We start from the raw sequence: 24,868 nt of genomic DNA on the forward strand, positions 1-24,868 counted from the left end.
CGACAGGTGAAATGCTGACTTACAAGCCCTTAACCAACAATGCTGTTTTAAGAAAAATAAGTGTTAAATAAAAAATAGATAAGTAAAACATTTAAATAAAAAAAATTAAAGAGCAGCAGTAAAATAACAGTAGGGAGGCTATATACAGGGGGTACCGGTACAGAGTCAGTGTGCGGGGGCACAGGTTAGTCATAAGGAGGCTATATACAGGGGGTACCGGTACAGAGTCAGTGTGCGGGGGCACCGGTTAGTCCAGGCAATATGTACATGTATCGGATTGGTCCGAATATAAGACGGCCTTTTTTCCCGAAATAGGTCCAAAAAGTCGGGTCGTCTTATATTCGGGGTCTAGTATTCAGAGCGCAGTTTCTCTTCTAGCGCTCCTTTAAATGTCAATACACATTCGCGGCACAGATGGCGCCAAAAATTCGTTCGGACGGAGGGAAGAGGCGTCCTTAACAACCAGCCCGTTACGTGTTTAAAGATGGAAAGACAGGCTGACCATTTAGAGACAAGTGGCTCAAAAGTGGGCCAGGTCAATAAACAACAGCGGAGGAGCTATGATGCCAATTTCAAAATAATGGTTGTCAATAAGGCAGAGTCATCTAACAACTGCCAAGCTGCCAAGACATTCGGGGTCACTGAGTGTAATGTAAGAAGATGGCGAGCAGAAAAACAACGTCTAAAAGATGCTAACAGTCAGCGAAAATCCTTCCGTGGTCCTCAAAGTGGTCGTTTCATTGAGGTTGACCGGAGGGTTTTTGAATATGTCAGGGAAAAAAGAAGTGAGGGAATGCCCATTACCAGAGCTGTCATCCAGGTTAAGGCCCTGGAAATCGCCAGAGACTCAACATCACTGGATTTAAAGCCAGCCTCGGCTGGTGTCGTAGGATGATGCGGCGTAATGGACTGTCACTTAGACGGAGAACGAAGTTTGGCCCAACGCCGCCGTCAGACTTCGGAGAGAAGCTGCTTCGTTTCAGCGCTTTGTTATCAACCTGAGGAAGAAGCACTCCTACCCGCTGGATCAGATCGGCAATGCTGATCAGACACCCGTTTATTTCGACATGCCAACATCGGTGACTGTCAATAGAAAGGGAGAAAAGTCTGTGTTGGTGAAATCAACGGGCAACGAGAAGAGCCGTCACTGTCATGTTGACATGTCTCGCTGGTGGCAGCAAACTCCCCCGTATGTCATTCTTAAGCGTAAGACTGTGCCAAAGGACCCAATGCCAGCTGGCATTATTGTGCGCGCCAGGAGAAGGGGCTGGATGGAGTCGGGGCTTGTAGTGGACTGGCTAAAGGTTGTGTGGGGCGCACGCTACGGGGACTGAGGAAGAGGAGGAACATGCTCGTTCTGGATGCGTTCCGCGGACATCTGACTGAGCCCGTGAAAAGTCAGGTGCGAGCAATGAACGGGGATCTTGTGATCATACCAGGGGATGACAAGCCAGCTACAGGTGTTGGACGTAGTTGTGAACAAGCCTTTCAAGGATAACCTGCGAAAAAAAATACACAGAGTGGCTCCTGTCTGGCAACCACGCACTCACACCGACCGGGGAAAATACAGAAGCCGTCAGTCCGTCTACTGTGTGAATGGATCCTGCATGCATGGGATGCTATTCCCTCACAGAGCATCATCGATGGCTTTAAAAAATGTTGCATCTCAAATGCATTGGACGGCAGCGAGGACGACGTGCTTTGGGAGGAGCCGGTGGAAGCGGAGCAGCTGGGGGAGCGATGACAGCGAGAGCGAACACAGCGGGGCAGAGGACGTGTGTGAGGGATAGAGAGACATCGGAGGAGAAGTTTGGCGAATTTTTGTTAAGTTTAGTTAAATGTGTGGCCTGTATTTTCTCTGTTATTTAAAAATGTTGCTTTATTATTGCTTGATATTAATTTTGAATCATACTGTACATAGTTTGCCTTTGTGTTTAATTCACTGTGTTTTTAATATTGTTATTTTAAAATAAAATGAAGTTCTTTGTTCGGCAAATCTAGTCTGCAAATCTGTTTTTCTAAATGTTTGTGTTGAAAAACGGGGGGTCGTCTTATAATCAGGGTCGTCTTATATTCGGACCAATACGGTAGGTAGAGATACAGCCACAGAGACGGGGTGTGGAGTTATGGATTTATGGTGAGAGAGAGAGAGAGACACAAGGTACCTGTTTGAGTGCGACGGCCACCCCAGCGATGGCGTGGTTGTGGGGTCCCCCCTGCAGAGAGGGGAACACAGCGAAGTTGATCCTGTCCTCAAGGTCATAATGGATCTCCTTCCCCTTCTTGTCCACAGAACGCACGCCCTTACGGTAGAAGATCAGACCAGCCCTGGAGGAGAGAGAAAGAGATATTCGGACAGGTCTGTCTGGAGTTTAAGCTAAGACATTTGCAACTCAACAACACCTTCATGGACAAACAGACCTAATAAAAAAAGTGCACACTGCAGGAGAAGTGGCCCCGTGTAGCTCAGTTGGTAGAGCATGGCGTTTGCAACGCCAGGGTTGTGGGTTCGATTCCCACGGGGGGCCAGTATGAAATAAAATGTATACACTAACTAACTGGAAGTGGCTCTGGATGAGAGCGTCTGCTAAATGACTAAACTGTAAACTGTAAGTTGAATAGAACCCCTTTCCTTTTGTCCACAAATATGTTCATTCTCTACTTTCCAGATTTCGCTTTAATTTAATTCAATTCATTAGGTAAACTACAATGATCATCTACACGTGCAATAATGTTCAGATTAGCTTCTACATTTTTTTCCTTTCTGCTAATCCAATCTCTTATCCAGAGCGACTTACAGTTAGTGAGTGCATACATTTTTCATACTGGCCCACCGTGGGAAACGAACCCACAACCCTGGCGTTGCAAGCGCCATGCTCTACCAACTGAGCTACAGGGGACTAATCTCTCCCCCACAAGCACGTACCTGGCTCCTCGGAGGGACTTGTGTGTTGTGGAGGTGACCATGTCAGCGTACTTGAACGGAGAGGGGACAGCCTTCGCAGCCACCAGGCCACTGATGTGGGCCATGTCAGCCAGCAGGTAGGCCTTCACCTCCGTACACAACTGAATAAACAAGGGGAGAAGAGACAAACATGCAGAAAGTGGTAAATAGGTTTACAGATCAGGAGCCATTTTATAATTGATCACTAAGGACTGCCACAGACTAGCGTCCTTTCCAGCGAGAGTACTTGAACATCAAGCTGCCTCACACCACAGAAACAGGAGATGGGCCATGTCCTTGCGTTCTAAATAGTAGTCTTTTTGGGTATGTGAAAATGGAACGTTTTATAGTATGTGGAATTTTGAAAATTGAGAATGCATTAAAATGCCAGGAAGTCACTCATTTTGGCTTTTCATCTAGTAGAATTCACAGCGCACTATTGAGGAAGAGAATCGTCTTTTCACACTCACGTGACAACAGCTGATAAACCAGAATAGGGGTCACCAAAATGAACGGGAACACGCACGATTGTGCATTATAGTACGCCATCTCAGTATGGATGAGTAGTATGTTGATATTCGTTGCTTACTGCTTTTTTTAAAAACTAAACAGTGCGTTCTAAACAGTATGTACTACCATTAGTACACAGTATGTAGTTTTAGTAAGTAGGAGGCGAGACAGATTTCGGACAAAGGCTCCTGCCCCTATGGGCCGTTCTGTCTCCTGCCCCTATGGGCCGTTCTGTCTCCTGCCCCTATGGGCCGTTCTGTCTCCTGCCCCTATGGGCCGTTCTGGCTCCTGCCCCTATGGGCCGTTCTGGCTCCTGCCCCTATGGGCCGTTCTGGCTCCTGCCCCTATGGGCCGTTCTGGCTCCTGCCCCTATGGGCCGTTCTGTCTCCTGCCCCTATGGGCCGTTCTGTCTCCTGCCCCTATGGGCCGTTCTGTCTCCTGCCCCTATGGGCCGTTCTGTCTCCTGCCCCTATGGGCCGTTCTGTCTCCTGCCCCTATGGGCCGTTCTGTCTCCTGCCCCTATGGGCCGTTCTGTCTCCTGCCCCTATGGGCCGTTCTGTCTCCTGCCCCTATGGGCCTTTCTGTCTCGGACAAGGCTTACTTGTACTAAGGATTGGGGCTTTTTATTCCCAGCACCACAACGAAAGAAAATACTATTTATATTACTGAAAACATAACACGCATTGAAACAAGGATACAATTAAATTTGAGTTTTGATAAGGCTGTACACTTTTCATGACAAAAGAGTGGCTATCCTGTACGGGCTTTCTAAACCAGAAAAGATACAGAATGCCATCTTTAATGGTGCGTTGTCGCTCCCTGTCAACTCTTTCTGATAAAGCACCAAACATGTAAATGGTTCCTTGGCAAAGGATCACAGTCATAAAGCAGCTATATAGAGATCTCATTAAATATGCAGAATCCTAATTCTCTCCCCTTGATTACATCAGATATAAAATCAGGTCAGCGGTAGCCATCTTGGGAGTGTTAGGTTGCGTACCAAATGGCACCCCATTCCCTTTATAGTGCACTACTTTTGACCAGAGCCCGATGTGCCTTGGTCAAAAGTAGTGCACTATATAAGGCATATGGTGCAATTTGGGTAACGCCTTAAAAAGCAGAATGTAGCTACTGTACTATAGGCCTAAAGAAAAATAGAAGTGCCTTCAGACTCACAAAGGAGATACTGCAGGGGGAAGAGAAGGACAAGTAGAAGGTGAAGAGAGAGGGGTAGGGAGGTAGGTAGTCAGAGATAAGAGGGAGAAAGTGTCTGTACCTTCTTGATGCGAGCGTAGTCAATGAGGCGAGCGTAGGCGCTGGTGCCTGCAATGATCAACTTGGGCCGGAAGAGACGGGCAGTCATCTCCAGCTGGTCATAGTCGATGAGTCCTGTGGCAGGCTGGAGAGAGGGAGAGAGAGAGGGAGAGAGGGAGGGAGAGAGGGAGGAAGGGAGGGAGAGAGGGAGGGAGAGAGGAGAGAGAAAGGGAGAGACATACACCTGTTAAGAGGAAACTGAAGCGTCACAGCAGCGACAGTGGGAGAATTATGAATAAAAGACAGAAAGCCCAAGATGGATGTTTCTCCATATGGGTCCCATTCAATCATTTATTTATTTACATTCCTTCAGCCCCACACAGGAAAGAGAGAAACCTGCTTTATTTAGACAGAGGAACTCTCTCCCATCTCCAGATCCACCGTCACTCCATCAAGGTGATCAGACAGACACAGACAGCCCACCCTCCCCAGACGGAAGACAGAGTGGTCCCTGGTCTGGATGGACCCCCGCTGGCCGCCATGTTGATCTCCTATTATCTCTCCTGTAGTGGGGGCTTGCCCCGTCATCCATCACAGAGGACACACACCACTAGGCTTGGGCAGTATATACCGTATACCGTGGTATTTGGAAATAGCCTTGGGATGGTTTTTCCAATACAGTCAAAACCGTTGAAACTATGTCTTTGAATTATTTTTAATACATTTGAATATTTGTAGATACTTAAGTAAATGGCTGCAGTCAACTTGTGCAATGCTTTAGGAGATAAAGAACATTGCCTTCTACATTTCACCTGGCACATTATTATGAAGCTTAGGGTTTGTTTACAAGCACACCATGACGAGAGACCGGAGCCTTGTGAGTCACTCACTGTTGGGCAGCATGCGCCAGGTGATCTAGTTACAGTATTTGTATTTATTAGGGATCCCCATTAGCTGCACTTACATTACATTTAAAACAAAAGATAAAACAGCACATCATATCACAACTACAATACAACATGTTTAATACCACCATACAACAATATCACAATGTGTGCGTATGCATGTGTCTGTACCTGTGTGTGTGTGTGTGTGTGTGTGTGTGTGTGTGTGTGTCTTCACAGTCGCCGTTGTTCCATAAGGTGTATTTGTGCCTGTTTAATTTTTAAAAAATCTGATTCTACTGCTTGCATCAGTTACCTGATGTAGAATAGAGTTCCATGTAGTCCATGGCTCTATGTAGTACTGTGCGCCTCCCATAGTCTGTTCTGGACTTGGGGACTGTAAAGAGACCTCTGGTGGCATGTCTTGTGGGGTAGGCATGGGTGTCCGAGCTGTGCGCTAGTATTTTAAAAACAGACAGCTCGGTACATTCAGCTTGTCAACACTGCTTACAAAAACAAGTAGTGATGAAGTCAATCTCTCTTTCACTGTAAGCCATGAGAGATTGACATGCATGTCATTAATGTTAGCTCTCCGTGTACTTTTAAGGGCCAGCCGTGCTCCCTGTTCTGAACCGACTGCAATTTCCCCAAGTCCCTCTTTGTGGCACCTGACCACACTACTGACCTGCCTTGTTGATAGTGTTGTTAAGAAGGCAGAGTAGCGCTTTATTATGGACAGACTTCTCCCCATCCTAGCTACTGTTGATTCAATATGTTTTAACGATGACAGTTTACAATCCAGGGTTACTCCAAGCAATTTAGTCTCCTCAACTTGCTCAATTTCCACATTATTCATTACGAGATGTAGTTGAGGTTTAGGGTTTAGTGAATGATTTGTCCCAAATACAATGCTTTTAGTTTTGGAAATAATTAGGACTAACTTATTCCTTGCCACCCATTCTGAAACTAACTACAGCTCAAGTGTTGCAGTTATTTCAAAAGTTTTGAGAATTACACAAATATATAAATTTGCCATGAAAATGAACTTAATCCCCAAAAAACATTTCCACTGCATTTCAGCCCTGCCACAAAAGGACCAGCTGACATCATGTCAGTGATTCTCTCGTTAACACAGGTGAGAGTGTTGACGAGGACAAGGCTGGAGATCACTCTGTCATGCTGATTGAGTTAGAATAACAGACTGGAAGCTTTAAAAGGAGGGTGGTGCTTGAAATCATTGTTCTTCCTCTGTTAACCATGGTTACCTGCAAGGAAACACGTGCCGTCATCATTGCTTTGCACAAAAAGGACTTCACAGGCAAGGATATTGCTGCTAGTAAGATTGCACCTAAATCAACCATTTATCGGCTCATCAAGAACTTCAAGGAGAGAGGTTCAATTGTTGTGAAGAAGGCTTCAGGGCGCCCAAGAAAGTTCAGCAAGCGCCAGGACCGTCTCCTAAAGTTGATTCAGCTCCGGGATTGGGGCACCACCAGTGCAGAGCTTGCTCAGGAATGGCAGCAGGCAGGTGTGAGTGCATCTGCACGCACAGTGAGGCGAAGACTTTTGGAGGATGGCCTGGTGTCAAGAAGGGCAGCAAAGAAGCCACTTCTCTCCAGGAAAAACATCAGGGACAGACTGATATTCTGCAAAAGGTACAGGGATTGGACTGCTGAGGATTAGGGTAAAGTCATTTTCTCTGATGAATCCCCTTTCCGATTGTTTGGGGCATCCGGAAAACTTCTTGTCCGGAGAAGACAAGGTGAGCGCTACCATCAGTCCTTTGTCATGGCAACAGTAAAGCATCCTGAGACCATTCATGTGTGGGGTTGCTTCTCAGCCAAGGGAGTGGGCTCACTCACATTTTTGCCTAAGAACACAGCCATGAATAAAGAATGGTACCAACACATCCTCCGAGAGCAACTTCTCCCAACCATCCAAGAACAGTTTGGTGACGAACAATGCCTTTTCCAGCATGATGGAGCACCTTGCCATAAGGCAAAAGAGATATCAGTCTTCGATTTCCACGGCGAGTGACTTATCTCCATGGTTGGTTGGTTGGGTCGAGAACAGCTCCGTTCTCCAGGGAAGGGGGAGACCCCTTCGGGGATGGATCCCTGCTTTAGCACCGGCCAGTCGGCTGTGGAGAGCCGACACGGCGGCGACACTTCCACCAGACCAGAGCAGCGTCCGGCTACTGGGGTGGAAGAAAAATCAAAAGTAGGCGGGCGTGGATTCCCCAGTAGCTTGTGTAGGTTTGCTACTTGCTTGCTAAGAGTAGCCACTTTGCCCCATTAGTCCTCTGCAAGCAAGCAGTTGCTACATTGAAAGTCAGCGCGGTCCACAATGTCCCGGAACAAAGCAAAATAAACACAGCTCCTGCAGCGCTGGAAATGTTCAATAGCTAGCTAGGCTAGCTGGGCTTCCGTGTCTCTCCCCCTATGCGGAATCTGGCAGGATCAGACAGGACAGACGGCAGCGCTCACAGCAACTAAACCCAAAACAGCCGCAGTAATAAAAGCCGCAGTATATAAAAACACTGTCAGCTTTACAAAAACAATAAACCTCGTTCAGCTTTCAACAACATACGTCACGCTCAGTATGGAATTCACAACTAAATGTTTTCCAGCTAGCTATCTTATAACTATTAACTGTCTAAAATGTGTTAAATGCTCTGCAGTTGTGCATTTGGTTTGCTAATTTAGTAGCTAGTTAGCCATCTTGCTACGTGGTTAGCTTCTTCCAAAATCAAGCATTCGCTTGGTAACAGCAGAGAATCTCCTTCTGGACCAAGAGCCTTGCTGGCTAATATTTTTTTTGCGCATGCAGAAAACTCTGAGTAGCATTTTGAGTCACTTGTATAGTTTAGGTCAGATACTGTACAAAATGTTCACAATGCACTCATTAGCATTTAGTTAGCATTCTCTATAGGATTTTACATGTGGTTGTTAGCATTGCTAAAATTCAGATTACAGAGTATCAGTGGGGTTTGAAAACAGCGCCCCTTGTGTTCAGTGCCGGTATTACCGAATATCCAGGTATGGCAGAAGTTCGGTATGAAGGTGTGACAATCTGGATACTGCCCAAGCCTACACACCATAACATTGATCACATTACCTCAACACACACAGATAAGCACACACCCCCAAGCATTGCACACACGCGCACTCACAGGCAGCCAGTCAATTCAGGAAGTAAACTAAAATTTCAATTCAATAATTGAAAAAAGGCAATATATTTTCAATGACTTTTTAATGAACTGAAAAGTAAAAAAGCTAGTTTCAATTCAAATCACTTCCTGAACTGACTGTCCAACCCTGACACACCCTGAAGCATTGATCACCATAACACACGACTACAACAGGACTATATTGATCACCTGAACACTACACAGGCTAACAGAGATCAGGAAAATAACAGAAATGGATACAAACCAGTAAGGACTCAAGGAGACATTAGAACCAACTACGGCGCTGGCCAATATCAACCAGTAAATGAGATCGCTAACAGCGCATAGTAGGATAGCTAGGATTATTTATTGTAACTTTTCTATTGTATTATATTGTTATATTTGAGTGTTTCAGTGAAAGGTAAGTGAGGGAGGCCCCACTCTTTCGCTTCCCCAGATGTTTAGTTAATTTTATTCCGATCTCTTTTGCATTATTGTAGCCTTTTCTGTAGCCTGTCAACTATGTGTCTGTCTATCCCTGTTCTCTCCTCTCTGCACAGGCCATACAAACGCTTCACACCGCGTGGCTGCTGCCACTCTAATCTGGTGGTCCCTGCGCCACGCACCCACGTGGAGTTCCAGGTCTCCGGCAGCCTCTGGAACTGCCGTTCTGCGCCAACAAGGCAGAGTTCATCTCAGCCTATGCTACCCTCCAGTCCCTCGACTTCTTGGCGCTGACGGAAACATGGATTACCACAGAAAATACTGCTACCCCTACTGCTCTTTCCTCGTCTGATCATGTGTTCTCGCATACCCCGAGAGCATCTGGTCAGCACAGCGGTGGCACAGGAATCCTCATCTCTCCCAAGTGGACATTCTCTCTTTTTCCCCTGACCCATCTGTCTATCTCCTCATTTGAATTCCATGCTGTCAGTCACTAGCCCATTCAAGCTTAACATCCTTGTAATTTATCGCCCTCCAGGTTCCCTTGGAGAGTTCATCAATGAGCTTGACGCCTTGATATGTTCCTTTCCTGAGGATGGCTCCCCCTCACAGTTCTGACTTCAACCTCCCTACGTCTGCCTTTGACTCATTTCTCTCTTTCTCCTTCTTTCTACTCCTTTCCTCTTTTGACCGCACTCTCTCACCCTCCCCCCCTACTCACAAGGCAGGCAATACGCTTGACTTCATCTTTACTAGATGCTGTTGTTCTACTAATCTCACTGCAACTCCCCTCCAAGTCTCCGACCACTACTTTGTATCCTTTTCTCTCTTGCTCTCCTCCAACACTACTCACTCTGCCCCTACTCAGATGGTAACGTGCAGTCGCAACCTTCGCTCTCTCTCTCCCGCTACTCTCTCCTCTGTTAAATCCTTCTCCCTCCGATCTCCTAATTCTGCCTCCTCAACCCTCCTCTCCTCCCTTTCTGCATCTTTTGACTCTCTATGTCCCCTATCCTCCCGGCCGGCTCGGTCCTCCCCTCCTGCTCCGTGGCTTGGCGACTCATTGCGAGCTCACAGAACAGGGCTCCGGGCAGCCGAGCGGAAATGGAGGAAAACTGGACTCCCTGCGGACCTGTAATCTTTTCACTCCCTCCTCTCTACATTTTCTTCCTCTGTTTCTGCTGCTAAAGCCACTTTCTACCACACTACATTTCAAGCCTCTGCCTCTAACCATAGGAAGCTCTTTGCCACCTTCTCCTCCCTGCTGAATCCTCCTCCTCCTCCCCCTCCCTCCTCCCTCCTCCCTCTCTGTGGATGACTTCGTCAACCATTTTGAAAAGAAGGTTGACGACATCCAATCCTCATTTATTAAGTCAAATGACACCGCTGGTCCTGCTCACACTGCCCTACCCTATGCTTTGACTTCTTTCTCCCCTCTCTCCAGATGAAATCTTGCGACTTGTGACGGCCGGCCGCCCAACAACCTGCCCGCTTGACCCTATCCCCTCCTCTCTTCTCCAGACCATTTCCGGAGACCTTCTCCCTTACCTCACCTCGCTCATCAACTCATTCTTGACCGCTGGCTATGTCCCTTCCGTCTTCAAGACAGCGAGAGTTGCACCCCTCCTCAAAAAACCTACACTCGATCCCTCCGATGTCAACTACTACAGACCAGTATCCCTTCTTTCTTTTCTCTCCAAAACTCTTGAGCATGCCGTCTCTAGCCAACTCTCCTGCTATCTCTCGCAGAATGACCTTCATGATCCAAACCAGTCAGGTTTCAAGACTGGTCATTCAACTGAGACTCTCTTCTCTGTGTCACGGAGGCTCTCCGCACTGCTAAAGCTAACTCTCTCTCCTCTTATCCTTCTAGACCTGTCTGCTGCCTTTGATACTGTGAACCATCAGATCCTGCTCTCCACCCTCTCCGAGTTGGGAATCTCCGGCCCTGCTCACTCTTGGATTGCGTCCTACCTGACAGGTTGTTCCTACCAGGTTGCGTGGCGAGAATCTCTCATCACCACGTGCTCTCACCACTGGTGTCCCTGAGGACTCAGTTCTAGGCCCTCTCCTATTCTCTCTATACACCAAGTCACTTGGCTCTGTCATATCCTCACATCGTCTCTCCTATCATTGCTACGCAGACGACACACAAGTAATTATTCTGATAACCAGGTGGCGAATCGCATCTCTGGCGGACATATCAGTGTGGATGTCGGATCACCACCTCAAGCTGAACCTCGGCAAGACGGAGCTGCTCTTCCTCCCGGGGAAGGACTGTCTCGCCATCACGGTTGACAACTTCATTGTGTCCTCCTCCCAGAGTGCAAGGAACCTTGGCGTGACCCTGGACAACACCCTGTCGTTCTCCGCTAACATCAAAGCGGTGACCCGATCCTGCAGGTTCATGCTCTACAACATTCGCAGAGTACGACCCTACCTTACACAGAAAGCGGTACAGGTCCTAATCCAGGCACTTGTCATCTCCCATCTGGATTACTGCAACTCGCTGTTGGCTGGGCTCCCTGCCTGTGCCATTAAACCCCTGCAACTCATCCAGAACGCTGCAGCCATCTGGTGTTCAACCTTCCCAAGTTCTCTCATGTCACCCCACTCCTCCGCACACTCCACTGGCTTCCAGTTGAAGCTCACGTCTACTACAAAACCATGGTGCTTGCCTACGGAGCTGTGAGGGGAACGGCACCTCCTTCCCTTCAGGCTCTGATCAGACCCTACACCCAAACGAGGGCACTACGTTCATCCACCTCTGGCCTGCTAGCCTCCCTACCTCTACGGAAGCACAGTTCCCGCTCAGCCCAGTCAAAGCTATTCGCTGCTCTGACACACCAATGGTGAAACAAGCTCCCCCACGACGCCAGGACAGCGGAGTCACTGACCACCTTCCGGAGACACTTGAAGCCCTACCTCTTTAAGGAATACCTGGAATAGTATAACAGTAATCCTTCTACACCCCCCCCCCCCCTCCTGGAAGGAGTGGAGTGTGGCTCTACTTACATTGAGCTTGTAGGGCATGGATTCAAAATAGATGGAGGTAGCAGAGATCCTCTTGGTGTCAGACATGTAACCATGGGTCAGACTGCAGAAGGACAACAACAACAACAGCATGTTAGGCAACATGACAATATTTATGTTATTCAATATACATTTACATTACCCTTTGGTCATTTAGCAGACGCTCTTATCTACAGTGATTTACAGTCAGCCTGCTTGGTAAGATAACCGTATAGCACCTTTATTTTAAGTTACTTACAATAAACATAATCTAATTCATATTTTTCCTCAATATAAGTTCAAATTAACAAGACAACACCTTGCAAAAATATGGTGCACACTATGACAGTAAAAGGTGAGTGAGTGAGGGACTGGTAGTCCGTGACTTGGTGAGGGAGAGAAATCAAGATAGAGATTGAGACAGAGAAAGTGAGAGAAACAGTGAGAGAGAGAGAAAGTCAGCGAACAAGATAAAAACAGAGACAGAGAGAGAAAGTGTGAGATAACGAGAGCTGAATAGACAGAAAGAGAGAGGAAGACAGCTACATACTGTCCACCGTCAGGCAGGTCTAGGCCCATGATGCGGTCATGAGGGTTGAGGACGGCGGTGTAGGCAGCAAAGTTTGCGGGAGAGCCAGAGTAGGGCTGGACGTTCACCCCCCACAGGGCAGGGTCCAGGTCAAAGGCCTCCAAGGCTCTCTTCTGGCACAACAACTCTATCTGGTCCACCACCTCAGCTCCACCATAATACCTGGAGGAGAGGAGAGGGTTAACACCATCTACTAACCCCCCTCAGCTCCACCATAATACCTGGAGGAGAGGAGAGGGTTAACACCATCTACTAAACCCCCTCAGCTCCACCATAATACCTGGAGGAGTGGAGAGGGTTAACACCATCTACTAAACCCCCTCAGCTCCACCATAGTACCTAGGAGAGGGTTAACACCATCTACTAACCCCCCTCAGCTCCACCATAATACCTGGAGGAGAGGGTTAACACTATCTACTAAACCCCCTCAGCTCCACCATAATACCTGGAGGAGAGGGTTAACACTATCTACTAACCCCCCTCAGCTCCACCATAATACCTGGAGGAGTGGAGAGGGTTAACACCATCTACTAAACCCCCTCAGCTCCACCATAATACCTAGAGGAGAGGGTTAACACCATCTACTAACCCCCTCAGCTCCACCATAATACCTGGAGGAGAGGAGAGGGTTAACACCATCTACTAACCCCCCTCAGCTCCACCATAATACCTAGAGGAGAGGGTTAACACCATCTACTAACCCCCTCAGCTCCACCATAATACCTAGAGGAGAGGAGAGGGTTAACACCATCTACTAACCCCCTCAGCTCCACCATAATACCTGGAGGAGAGGAGAGGGTTAACACCATCTACTAACCCCCTCAGCTCCACCATAATACCTAGAGGAGAGGAGAGGGTTAACACCATCTACTAACCCCCCTCAGCTCCACCATAATACCTAGGAGAGGGTTAACACCATCTACTAACCCCCTCAGCTCCACCATAATACCTAGAGGAGAGGGTTAACACCATCTACTAACCCCCTCAGCTCCACCATAATACCTGGAGGAGAGGAGAGGGTTAACACCATCTACTAACCCCCTCAGCTCCACCATAATACCTAGAGGAGAGGAGAGGGTTAACACCATCTACTAAACCCCCTCAGCTCCACCATAGTACCTGGAGGAGAGGGTTAACACCATCTACTAAACCCCCTCAGCTCCACCATAGTACCTAGAGGAGAGGGTTAACACCATCTACTAACCCCCCTCAGCTCCACCATAATACCTGGAGGAGAGGAGAGGGTTAACACCATCTACTAAACCCCCTCAGCTCCACCATAGTACCTGGAGGAGAGGAGAGGGTTAACACCATCTACTAACCCCCCTCAGCTCCACCATAGTACCTAGAGGAGAGGGTTAACACCATCTACTAAACCCCCTCAGCTCCACCATAGTACCTAGAGGAGAGGAGAGGGTTAACACCATCTACTAAACCCCCTCAGCTCCACCATAGTACCTAGGAGAGGGTTAACACTATCTACTAACCCCCCTCAGCTCCACCATAGTACCTGGAGGAGAGGAGAGGGTTAACACCATCTACTAAACCCCCTCAGCTCCACCATAATACCTGGAGGAGAGGAGAGGGTTAACACCATCTACTAACCCCCCTCAGCTCCACCATAATACCTGGAGGAGAGGAGAGGGTTAACACCATCTACTAACCCCCCTCAGCTCCACCATAATACCTAGAGGAGAGGAGAGGGTTAACACCATCTACTAACCCCCCTCAGCTCCACCATAGTACCTAGAGGAGAGGAGAGGGTTAACACTATCTACTAACCCCCCTCAGCTCCACCATAATACCTGGAGGAGAGGAGAGGGTTAACACCATCTACTAAACCCCCTCAGCTCCACCATAATACCTGGAGGAGAGGAGAGGGTTAACACCATCTACTAACCCCCCTCAGCTCCACCATAATACCCAGGAGAGGGTTAACACCATCTACTAAACTCCCTCAGCTCCACCATAATACCTGGAGGAGAGGAGAGGGTTAACACCATCTACTAAACCCCCTCAGCTCCACCATAGTACCTAGAGGAGAGGGTTAACACCATCTACTAAACCCCCTCAGCTCCACCATAATACCTGGAGGAGAGGAGAGGGTTAACACCATCTACTAAACCCCCTCAGCTCCACCATAGTACCTAGAGGAGAGGGTTAACACCATCTACTAACCCCCCTCAGCTCCACCATAGTACCTAGAGGAGAGGGTTAACACCATCTACTAAACTCCCTCAGCTCCACCATAATACCTGTATTAAAAATAAAAAAACAGAAATACCTTATTTACATAAGTATTCAGACCCTTTGCTATGTGACTCGAAATTGAGCTCAGGTGCATCCTGTTTCCATTGATCATCCTTGAGATGTTTCTACAACTTGATTGGAGTCCACCCGTGGTAAATGACGTTGATTGGACAAGATTTGGAAAGGCACATACCTGTCTTTATAAGGTCCCACAGTTCACAGTGCATGTCAGAGCAAAAACCAAGCAATTAGGTCGAAGGAATTGTCCGTAGAGCTCCGAGACAGGATTGTGTCGAGGCACAGACCTGGGGAAGGGTACCAAAAAATGTCTGCAGCATTGAAGGTCCCCAAGAACACAGTGCCCTCCATCATTCTTAAATGGAAGATGTTTGGAACCACCAAGACTCTTCCTAGAGTTGGCCGCCCAGCCAAACTGAGCAATCGGGGGAGAAGGACCTTTGTTAGGGAGGTGACCAAGAACCCGATGGTCACTCTGACAGAGCTCCAGAGTTCCTCTGTGGAGATGGAAGAAACTTCCAGAAGGACAACCATCTCTGCAGCACTCCACCAATCAGGCCTTTATGGTAGAGTGGCCAGACGGAAGCCACTCCTCAGTAAAAGGCACATGACAGCCTGCTTGGAGTTTGCCAAAAGGCACCTAAAGGACTCTCAGACCATGAGAAACAAGATCTTCTGGTCTGATGAAACCAAGATTGAACTCTTTGGCCTGAATGCCAAGCGTCACGTCTGGAGGAAACCTGGCACAATCCCTACGGTGAAGCATGGTGGTGGCAGAATCATGCTGTGAGGATGTTTTTCAGCGGCAGGGACTGTGAGACTAGTCAGGATCGAGTGAATGATGAACGGAGCAAAGTACAGAGAGATCCTTGATGAAAACCTGCTCCAGAGTGCTCAGGACCTCAGACTGGGGTGAATGTTCCCCTTCCAATAGGACAATGACCGTAAGCACACTGCCAAGACAATGCAGGAGTGGTTTCGGGACAATTCTCTGAATGTCCTTGAGTGGCCCAGCCAGAGCCAGGACTTGAACCCTATCGAACATCTCTGGAGAGACCTGAAAATACCTGTGCAGCGACGCTCCCCATCCAACCTGACAGAGCTTGAGCGGATCTGCAGAGAAGAATGGGAGAAACTACCCAAATACAAGTGTGCCAAGCTTGTAGCGTCATACCCAAGAAGACTCCAAGCTGTAAACGCTGCCAAAGGTTCTTCAACAAAGTACTGAGTCAAGGGTCTGAATACTTACACTACCTGTCAAAAAGTTTATTACACATTCAAGGGTTTTTCTTTATTTTACTATTTTCTACATTGTAGAATAACACATATGGAATCATGTAGTAACCAAAAAAGCATTAAACATATCAAAATATATGTTATATTTGAGATGCTTCAAACAGCCACCCTTTGCCTTGATGACAGCTTTGCACACTCTTGGCATTCTCTCAACCAGCTTCACCTGGAATGCTTTTTCAACAGTCTTGAAGGAGTTCCCACATATGCTGAGCACTAGTTGGCTGCTTTTCCTTCACTCTGCCGTCCAACTCATCCCAAACCATCTCAATTGGGTTGAGGTCGAGGGATTGTGGAGGCCAGGTCATCTGATGCAGCACTCCATCACTCCCCTTCTTGGTAAAATAGCCCTTACACAGCCTGGAGGTGTGTTGGGTCATTGTCCTGTTGAAAAACAAATGATAGTCCAACTAAGCCCAAACCAGATGGGATTGCGTATCGCTGCAGAATGCTGTGGTAGCCATGCTGGTTAAGTGTGCCTTGAATTCTAAATAAAATCAGACAGTGTCACCAGCAAAGCACCCCCAGACCATAACACCTCCTCCTCCATGCTTTACGGTGTGAAATACACATGCAGGGATCATACGTTCACCCACACCGTGTCTCACAAAGACACGGCGGTTGGAATGAAAAATCTCCAATTTGGACTCCAGACTAAAGGACACATTTCCACCGGTCTAATGTCCATTGCTCGTGTTTCTTGGCCCAAGCAAGTCTCTTCTAATTATTGGTGTCCTTTAGTAGTGGTTTCTTTGCAACAATTTGACCATGAAGGCCTGATTCACACAGTCTCCTCTGAACAGTTGATGTTGCGATGTGTCCGTTAATTGAACTCTGAAGCATTTATTTGGGCTGCAATTTCTGAGGCTGGTAACTCTAATAAACATATCCTCTGCAGCAGAGGTAACTCTGGATCTTCCATTCCCGTTGCGGTCCTCATGAGAGCCAGTTGTGTCATAGCGCTTGATGGTTTTTGCGACGGTACTTGAAGAAACTTTCAAAGTTCTTGAAATGTTCCGTATTGATGGACCATGTCTTAAAGTAATGATGGACTGTTGTTTCTCTTTGCTTATTTTAAACTGTTCTTGCCATAATATGGATTTGGTATTTTACCAAATAGGTAAAATGTATACCACCCCTACCTTGTCACAACACAACTGATTGGTTATTTCATAGTTTTGCTGTCTTCACTATTATCCTACAATGTAAAAAATAGTAAATATAAGGAAAAACCCTTTTCTGAGTAAGAGTTCTAAAACTTGACAGGTAGTGTATGTAAATGTGATATTTCATTTGCAAACATTTCTAAAAAAAGAAAAAAAAATTGTTTTGTCATTATGGGGTATTGTGTGTCGATTGAGGATAAACCATTTATTTTTTTGAATAAGGCTGTAACGTAACAAAATGTGGAAAAGGTCAAGGGGGCTGTATACTTCCCAAATGCACTGTACTAAACCCCCTCAGCTCCACCATAATACCTGGAGGAGAGGGTTAACACCATCTACTAACCCCCCTCAGCTCCACCATAATACCTGGAGGAGAGGAGAGGGTTAACACCATCTACTAACCCCCCTCAGCTCCACCATAATACCTGGAGGAGAGGAGAGGGTTAACACTATCTACTAACCCCCCTCAGCTCCACCATAATACCTGGAGGAGAGGAGAGGGTTAACACCATCTACTAAACCCCCTCAGCTCCACCATAATACCTGGAGGAGAGGGTTAACACCATCTACTAACCCCCCTCAGCTCCACCATAATACCTGGAGGAGAGGAGAGGGTTAACACCATCTACTAAACCCCCTCAGCTCCACCATAATACCTGGAGGAGAGGGTTAACACCATCTACTAACCCCCCTCAGCTCCACCATAATACCTGGAGGAGTGGAGAGGGTTAACACCATCTACTAACCCCCCTCAGCTCCACCATAATACCTGGAGGAGTGGAGAGGGTTAACACCATCTACTAAACCCCCTCAGCTCCACCATAGTACCCAGGAGAGGGTTAACACCATCTACTAAACCCCCTCAGCTCCACCATAGTACCCAGGAGAGGGTTAACACCATCTACTAACCCCCTCAGCTCCACCATAATACCTAGAGGAGAGGAGAGGGTTAACACCATCTACTAAACCCCCTCAGCTCCACCATAATACCTAGAGGAGAGGGTTAACACCATCTACTAACCCCCTCAGCTCCACCATAATACCTGGAGGAGAGGGTTAACACCATCTACTAACCCCCCCTCAGCTCCACCATAATACCTGGAGGAGAGGGTTAACACCATCTACTAACCCCCCTCAGCTCCACCATAATACCTAGAGGAGAGGGTTAACACCATCTACTAACCCCCCTCAGCTCCACCATAATACCTGGAGGAGAGGGTTAACACCATCTACTAAACCCCCCTCAGCTCCACCATAGTACCTAGAGGAGAGGGTTAACACCATCTACTAACCCCCCTCAGCTCCACCATAATACCTAGAGGAGAGGAGAGGGTTAACACCATCTACTAACCCCCCTCAGCTCCACCATAATACCTAGAGGAGAGGAGAGGGTTAACACCATCTACTAACCCCCCTCAGCTCCACCATAGTACCTAGAGGAGAGGGTTAACACCATCTACTAAACCCCCTCAGCTCCACCATAATACCTGGAGGAGAGGGTTAACACCATCTACTAACCCCCCTCAGCTCCACCATAGTACCTAGAGGAGAGGGTTAACACCATCTACTAACCCCCCTCAGCTCCACCATAATACCTAGAGGAGAGGAGAGGGTTAACACCATCTACTAAACCCCCTCAGCTCCACCATAATACCTAGAGGAGAGGATTAACACCATCTACTAACCCCCCTCAGCTCCACCATAATACCTGGAGGAGAGGGTTAACACCATCTACTAACCCCCCTCAGCTCCACCATAATACCTGGAGGAGAGGGTTAACACCATCTACTAACCCCCCTCAGCTCCACCATAATACCTGGAGGAGAGGGTTAACACCATCTACTAACCCCCCTCAGCTCCACCATAGTACCTAGGAGAGGGTTAACACCATCTACTAACCCCCCTCAGCTCCACCATAGTACCTAGAGGAGAGGGTTAACACCATCTACTAACCCCCCTCAGCTCCACCATAGTACCTAGAGGAGAGGGTTAACACTATCTACTAACCCCCCTCAGCTCCACCATAATACCTAGAGGAGAGGAGAGGGTTAACACCATCTACTAACCCCCTCAGCTCCACCATAATACCTGGAGGAGAGGGTTAACACCATCTACTAACCCCCCTCAGCTCCACCATAATACCTAGAGGAGAGGGTTAACACCATCTACTAACCCCCCTCAGCTCCACCATAGTACCTGGAGGAGAGGAGAGGGTTAACACCATCTACTAACCCCCCTCAGCTCCACCATAGTACCTAGGAGAGGGTTAACACCATCTACTAACCCCCCTCAGCTCCACCATAATACCTAGAGGAGAGGAGAGGGTTAACACCATCTACTAACCCCCCTCAGCTCCACCATAATACCTGGAGGAGAGGAGAGGGTTAACACTATCTACTAACCCCCCTCAGCTCCACCATAATACCTGGAGGAGAGGAGAGGGTTAACACCATCTACTAAACCCCCTCAGCTCCACCATAATACCTGGAGGAGAGGGTTAACACCATCTACTAACCCCCCTCAGCTCCACCATAATACCTGGAGGAGAGGAGAGGGTTAACACCATCTACTAAACCCCTCAGCTCCACCATAATACCTGGAGGAGAGGGTTAACACCATCTACTAACCCCCTCAGCTCCACCATAATACCTGGAGGAGTGGAGAGGGTTAACACCATCTACTAACCCCCCTCAGCTCCACCATAATACCTGGAGGAGTGGAGAGGGTTAACACCATCTACTAAACCCCCTCAGCTCCACCATAGTACCCAGGAGAGGGTTAACACCATCTACTAAACCCCCTCAGCTCCACCATAGTACCCAGGAGAGGGTTAACACCATCTACTAACCCCCCTCAGCTCCACCATAATACCTAGAGGAGAGGAGAGGGATAACACCATCTACTAAACCCCTCAGCTCCACCATAATACCTAGAGGAGAGGGTTAACACCATCTACTAACCCCCTCAGCTCCACCATAATACCTGGAGGAGAGGGTTAACACCATCTACTAACCCCCTCAGCTCCACCATAATACCTGGAGGAGAGGGTTAACACCATCTACTAACCCCCTCAGCTCCACCATAATACCTAGAGGAGAGGGTTAACACCATCTACTAACCCCCCTCAGCTCCACCATAATACCTGGAGGAGAGGGTTAACACCATCTACTAAACCCCCCTCAGCTCCACCATAGTACCTAGAGGAGAGGGTTAACACCATCTACTAACCCCCTCAGCTCCACCATAATACCTAGAGGAGAGGAGAGGGTTAACACCATCTACTAACCCCCCTCAGCTCCACCATAATACCTAGAGGAGAGGAGAGGGTTAACACCATCTACTAACCCCCCTCAGCTCCACCATAGTACCTAGAGGAGAGGGTTAACACCATCTACTAAACCCCCTCAGCTCCACCATAATACCTGGAGGAGAGGGTTAACACCATCTACTAACCCCCCTCAGCTCCACCATAATACCTAGAGGAGAGGGTTAACACCATCTACTAACCCCCCTCAGCTCCACCATAGTACCTGGAGGAGAGGAGAGGGTTAACACCATCTACTAACCCCCCTCAGCTCCACCATAGTACCTAGGAGAGGGTTAACACCATCTACTAACCCCCCTCAGCTCCACCATAATACCTAGAGGAGAGGAGAGGGTTAACACCATCTACTAACCCCCCTCAGCTCCACCATAATACCTTGGAGGAGAGGAGAGGGTTAACACTATCTACTAACCCCCCTCAGCTCCACCATAATACCTGGAGGAGAGGAGAGGGTTAACACCATCTACTAAACCCCCTCAGCTCCACCATAATACCTGGAGGAGAGGGTTAACACCATCTACTAACCCCCCTCAGCTCCACCATAATACCTGGAGGAGAGGAGAGGGTTAACACCATCTACTAAACCCCCTCAGCTCCACCATAATACCTGGAGGAGAGGGTTAACACCATCTACTAACCCCCCTCAGCTCCACCATAATACCTGGAGGAGTGGAGAGGGTTAACACCATCTACTAACCCCCCTCAGCTCCACCATAATACCTGGAGGAGTGGAGAGGGTTAACACCATCTACTAAACCCCCTCAGCTCCACCATAGTACCCAGGAGAGGGTTAACACCATCTACTAAACCCCCTCAGCTCCACCATAGTACCCAGGAGAGGGTTAACACCATCTACTAACCCCCCTCAGCTCCACCATAATACCTAGAGGAGAGGAGAGGGTTAACACCATCTACTAAACCCCCTCAGCTCCACCATAATACCTAGAGGAGAGGGTTAACACCATCTACTAACCCCCCTCAGCTCCACCATAATACCTGGAGGAGAGGGTTAACACCATCTACTAACCCCCCTCAGCTCCACCATAATACCTGGAGGAGAGGGTTAACACCATCTACTAACCCCCCTCAGCTCCACCATAATACCTAGAGGAGAGGGTTAACACCATCTACTAACCCCCCTCAGCTCCACCATAATACCTGGAGGAGAGGGTTAACACCATCTACTAAACCCCCTCAGCTCCACCATAGTACCTAGAGGAGAGGGTTAACACCATCTACTAACCCCCCTCAGCTCCACCATAATACCTAGAGGAGAGGAGAGGGTTAACACCATCTACTAACCCCCTCAGCTCCACCATAATACCTGGAGGAGAGGAGAGGGTTAACACCATCTACTAACCCCCCTCAGCTCCACCATAGTACCTAGAGGAGAGGGTTAACACCATCTACTAAACCCCCTCAGCTCCACCATAATACCTGGAGGAGAGGGTTAACACCATCTACTAACCCCCCTCAGCTCCACCATAGTACCTAGAGGAGAGGGTTAACACCATCTACTAACCCCCCTCAGCTCCACCATAATACCTAGAGGAGAGGAGAGGGTTAACACCATCTACTAAACCCCCTCAGCTCCACCATAATACCTAGAGGAGAGGAGAGGGTTAACACCATCTACTAACCCCCCTCAGCTCCACCATAATACCTGGAGGAGAGGGTTAACACCATCTACTAACCCCCTCAGCTCCACCATAATACCTGGAGGAGAGGGTTAACACCATCTACTAACCCCCTCAGCTCCACCATAGTACCTAGGAGAGGGTTAACACCATCTACTAACCCCCTCAGCTCCACCATAGTACCTAGAGGAGAGGGTTAACACCATCTACTAACCCCCTCAGCTCCACCATAGTACCTAGAGGAGAGGGTTAACACTATCTACTAACCCCCCTCAGCTCCACCATAATACCTAGAGGAGAGGAGAGGGTTAACACCATCTACTAACCCCCCTCAGCTCCACCATAATACCTGGAGGAGAGGGTTAACACCATCTACTAACCCCCCTCAGCTCCACCATAGTACCTAGAGGAGAGGGTTAACACCATCTACTAACCCCCTCAGCTCCACCATAATACCTAGAGGAGAGAGGGTTAACACCATCTACTAACCCCCTCAGCTCCACCATAGTACCTGGAGGAGAGGGAGTTAACACCATCTACTAACCCCCCTCAGCTCCACCATAGTACCTAGAGGAGAGGGTTAACACCATCTACTAACCCCCCTCAGCTCCACCATAATACCTGGAGGAGAGGAGAGGGTTAACACCATCTACTAACCCCCCTCAGCTCCACCATAGTACCTGGAGGAGGAGAGGGTTAACACCATCTACTAACCCCCTCAGCTCCACCATAATACCTGGAGGAGAGGAGAGGGTTAACACCATCTACTAAACCCCCTCAGCTCCACCATAGTACCTGGAGGAGAGGAGAGGGTTAACACCATCTACTAACCCCCCTCAGCTCCACCATAATACCTGGAGGAGAGGAGAGGGTTAACACCATCTACTAACCCCCCTCAGCTCCACCATAGTACCTAGAGGAGAGGGTTAACACCATCTACTAACCCCCCTCAGCTCCACCATAATACCTGGAGGAGAGGAGAGGGTTAACACCATCTACTAACCCCCCTCAGCTCCACCTTAGTGAGAACAGGGCCATGTTCATTAGATCACACAACAGAAGAAAACAGACTGAAACAAGGACGATCTACCGGTACTCGTCCGATTAGAAACACTCATCCACTTTCCGTTGAGTGCCATAAATAAAATGGGTCAGAACAATAGCTGTGCCTAATTGCCAACGCAGGAATTATAATCCCAATACTGATTAAAACTGTTCTGGGGAATTGGGTGAAAAAGGAAAAGGTGCCTAGGTACAGTATGTTGGAGGGGAAATGGGAAAAGGACAACAGATGGACAGGATACAGTCGTCATTTTCAATCTGATCATTACAGTCATTTCAATAAGTACAGTCAAAAACAGTGGGGAGTCAAAGTAACAGCAGTACAAAGCAGAGTAAGTCTTGCTCACAGTGTTCCAATAGCCACACTAGCATGCTACTGCTAATGAAGCAATGCATTGGGCATGCATTCTAAGTGGTGTGCGCTAGCCTAGTATGGACATTGTTAAGTAGTAGCCTTACCTCCTGCCTGGGTAGCCCTCTGAGTACTTGTTATTGAGGCAGGATCCTTGGGCCTCCAGGGCAGCCCGACTGCAGAAGTTCTGGAGAGGAGAGGCAAACCAGACGCTGCACATCAGGATCAGATCAATGCAGGAGACGGATGGAACATGCCAAGGCAAATTCAAAACTGTTAAAAAGTGATTAGGAGAACACTAACATGTGACAGCAAAATGGATGCAGAGGACGTGAACTCGAAACTGGGTCATGTTTACTGGTTGTTCAGGAGGTAAAGGGGAAGTCAGATGTGTGGAATAGATGTGACTAGTTGTGGAAAATACTGGAGATCAAGAAAAATAAAGGTAGGATATTTATATATACACACACCTGTTTGGCATCATATTATGTTACGCCAAACAGGTGCTGTTAGATTACAATATTTTTCTGACTGTTTGGAACAATGTAAAAAGACTAAATCAACTATAAAATGTACCAGAGAGTGTGTAGTAAAAAGCAATGGTAAAGCCTTTATTAAAGACTAAAAACAGTCGCATTTATTAGTGAATCCAATTTCCGAAATGGAACGGTTTATTTATTGTTTACACTAAATGATTCAAGGGTCGCTTTGTGATTTTATTTAAAAACTAAAATCCTTGATCGCATTTCAAATCATGAATGACTCGTATGCTGTGTGATGACATGAACGAATGAATGATTGACACAGTAGCCTATATAAGTATTGAAATATAGGCCTAAGTAAGTTACGGTATTAAGGCTAAACAGGATGAGCTCTTAGGCCTACAGCTCGATGGTGGTTATACAAGGCTTCTATACTAAGCCTACTAATGATAATTACACTACTTATTATTATGATCA

General features: G+C 47.8%; 1 protein-coding gene across 1 annotated transcript in view; it reads right to left on the reverse strand.

Annotated features, from left to right (window-relative positions):
• shmt2 (serine hydroxymethyltransferase 2 (mitochondrial)) overlaps positions 1-24,868 on the reverse strand; it is a 71,129-nt gene that overhangs the window by 28,346 nt on the left and 17,915 nt on the right. The window contains exons 3-8 of the mRNA XM_041887350.2: positions 24,017-24,096; positions 12,768-12,968; positions 12,221-12,302; positions 4,731-4,853; positions 2,927-3,066; positions 2,166-2,328 (exon numbers count right to left, since the gene is read on the reverse strand). Coding sequence (XP_041743284.1) covers positions 2,166-2,328; positions 2,927-3,066; positions 4,731-4,853; positions 12,221-12,302; positions 12,768-12,968; positions 24,017-24,096 — 789 coding nt within the window. The remainder of the gene's footprint in view (positions 1-2,165; positions 2,329-2,926; positions 3,067-4,730; positions 4,854-12,220; positions 12,303-12,767; positions 12,969-24,016; positions 24,097-24,868) is intronic.

This window comes from Coregonus clupeaformis, chromosome 10 (assembly GCF_020615455.1).
Source record: "Coregonus clupeaformis isolate EN_2021a chromosome 10, ASM2061545v1, whole genome shotgun sequence".
NCBI classification, from domain to species: domain Eukaryota; kingdom Metazoa; phylum Chordata; class Actinopteri; order Salmoniformes; family Salmonidae; genus Coregonus; species Coregonus clupeaformis.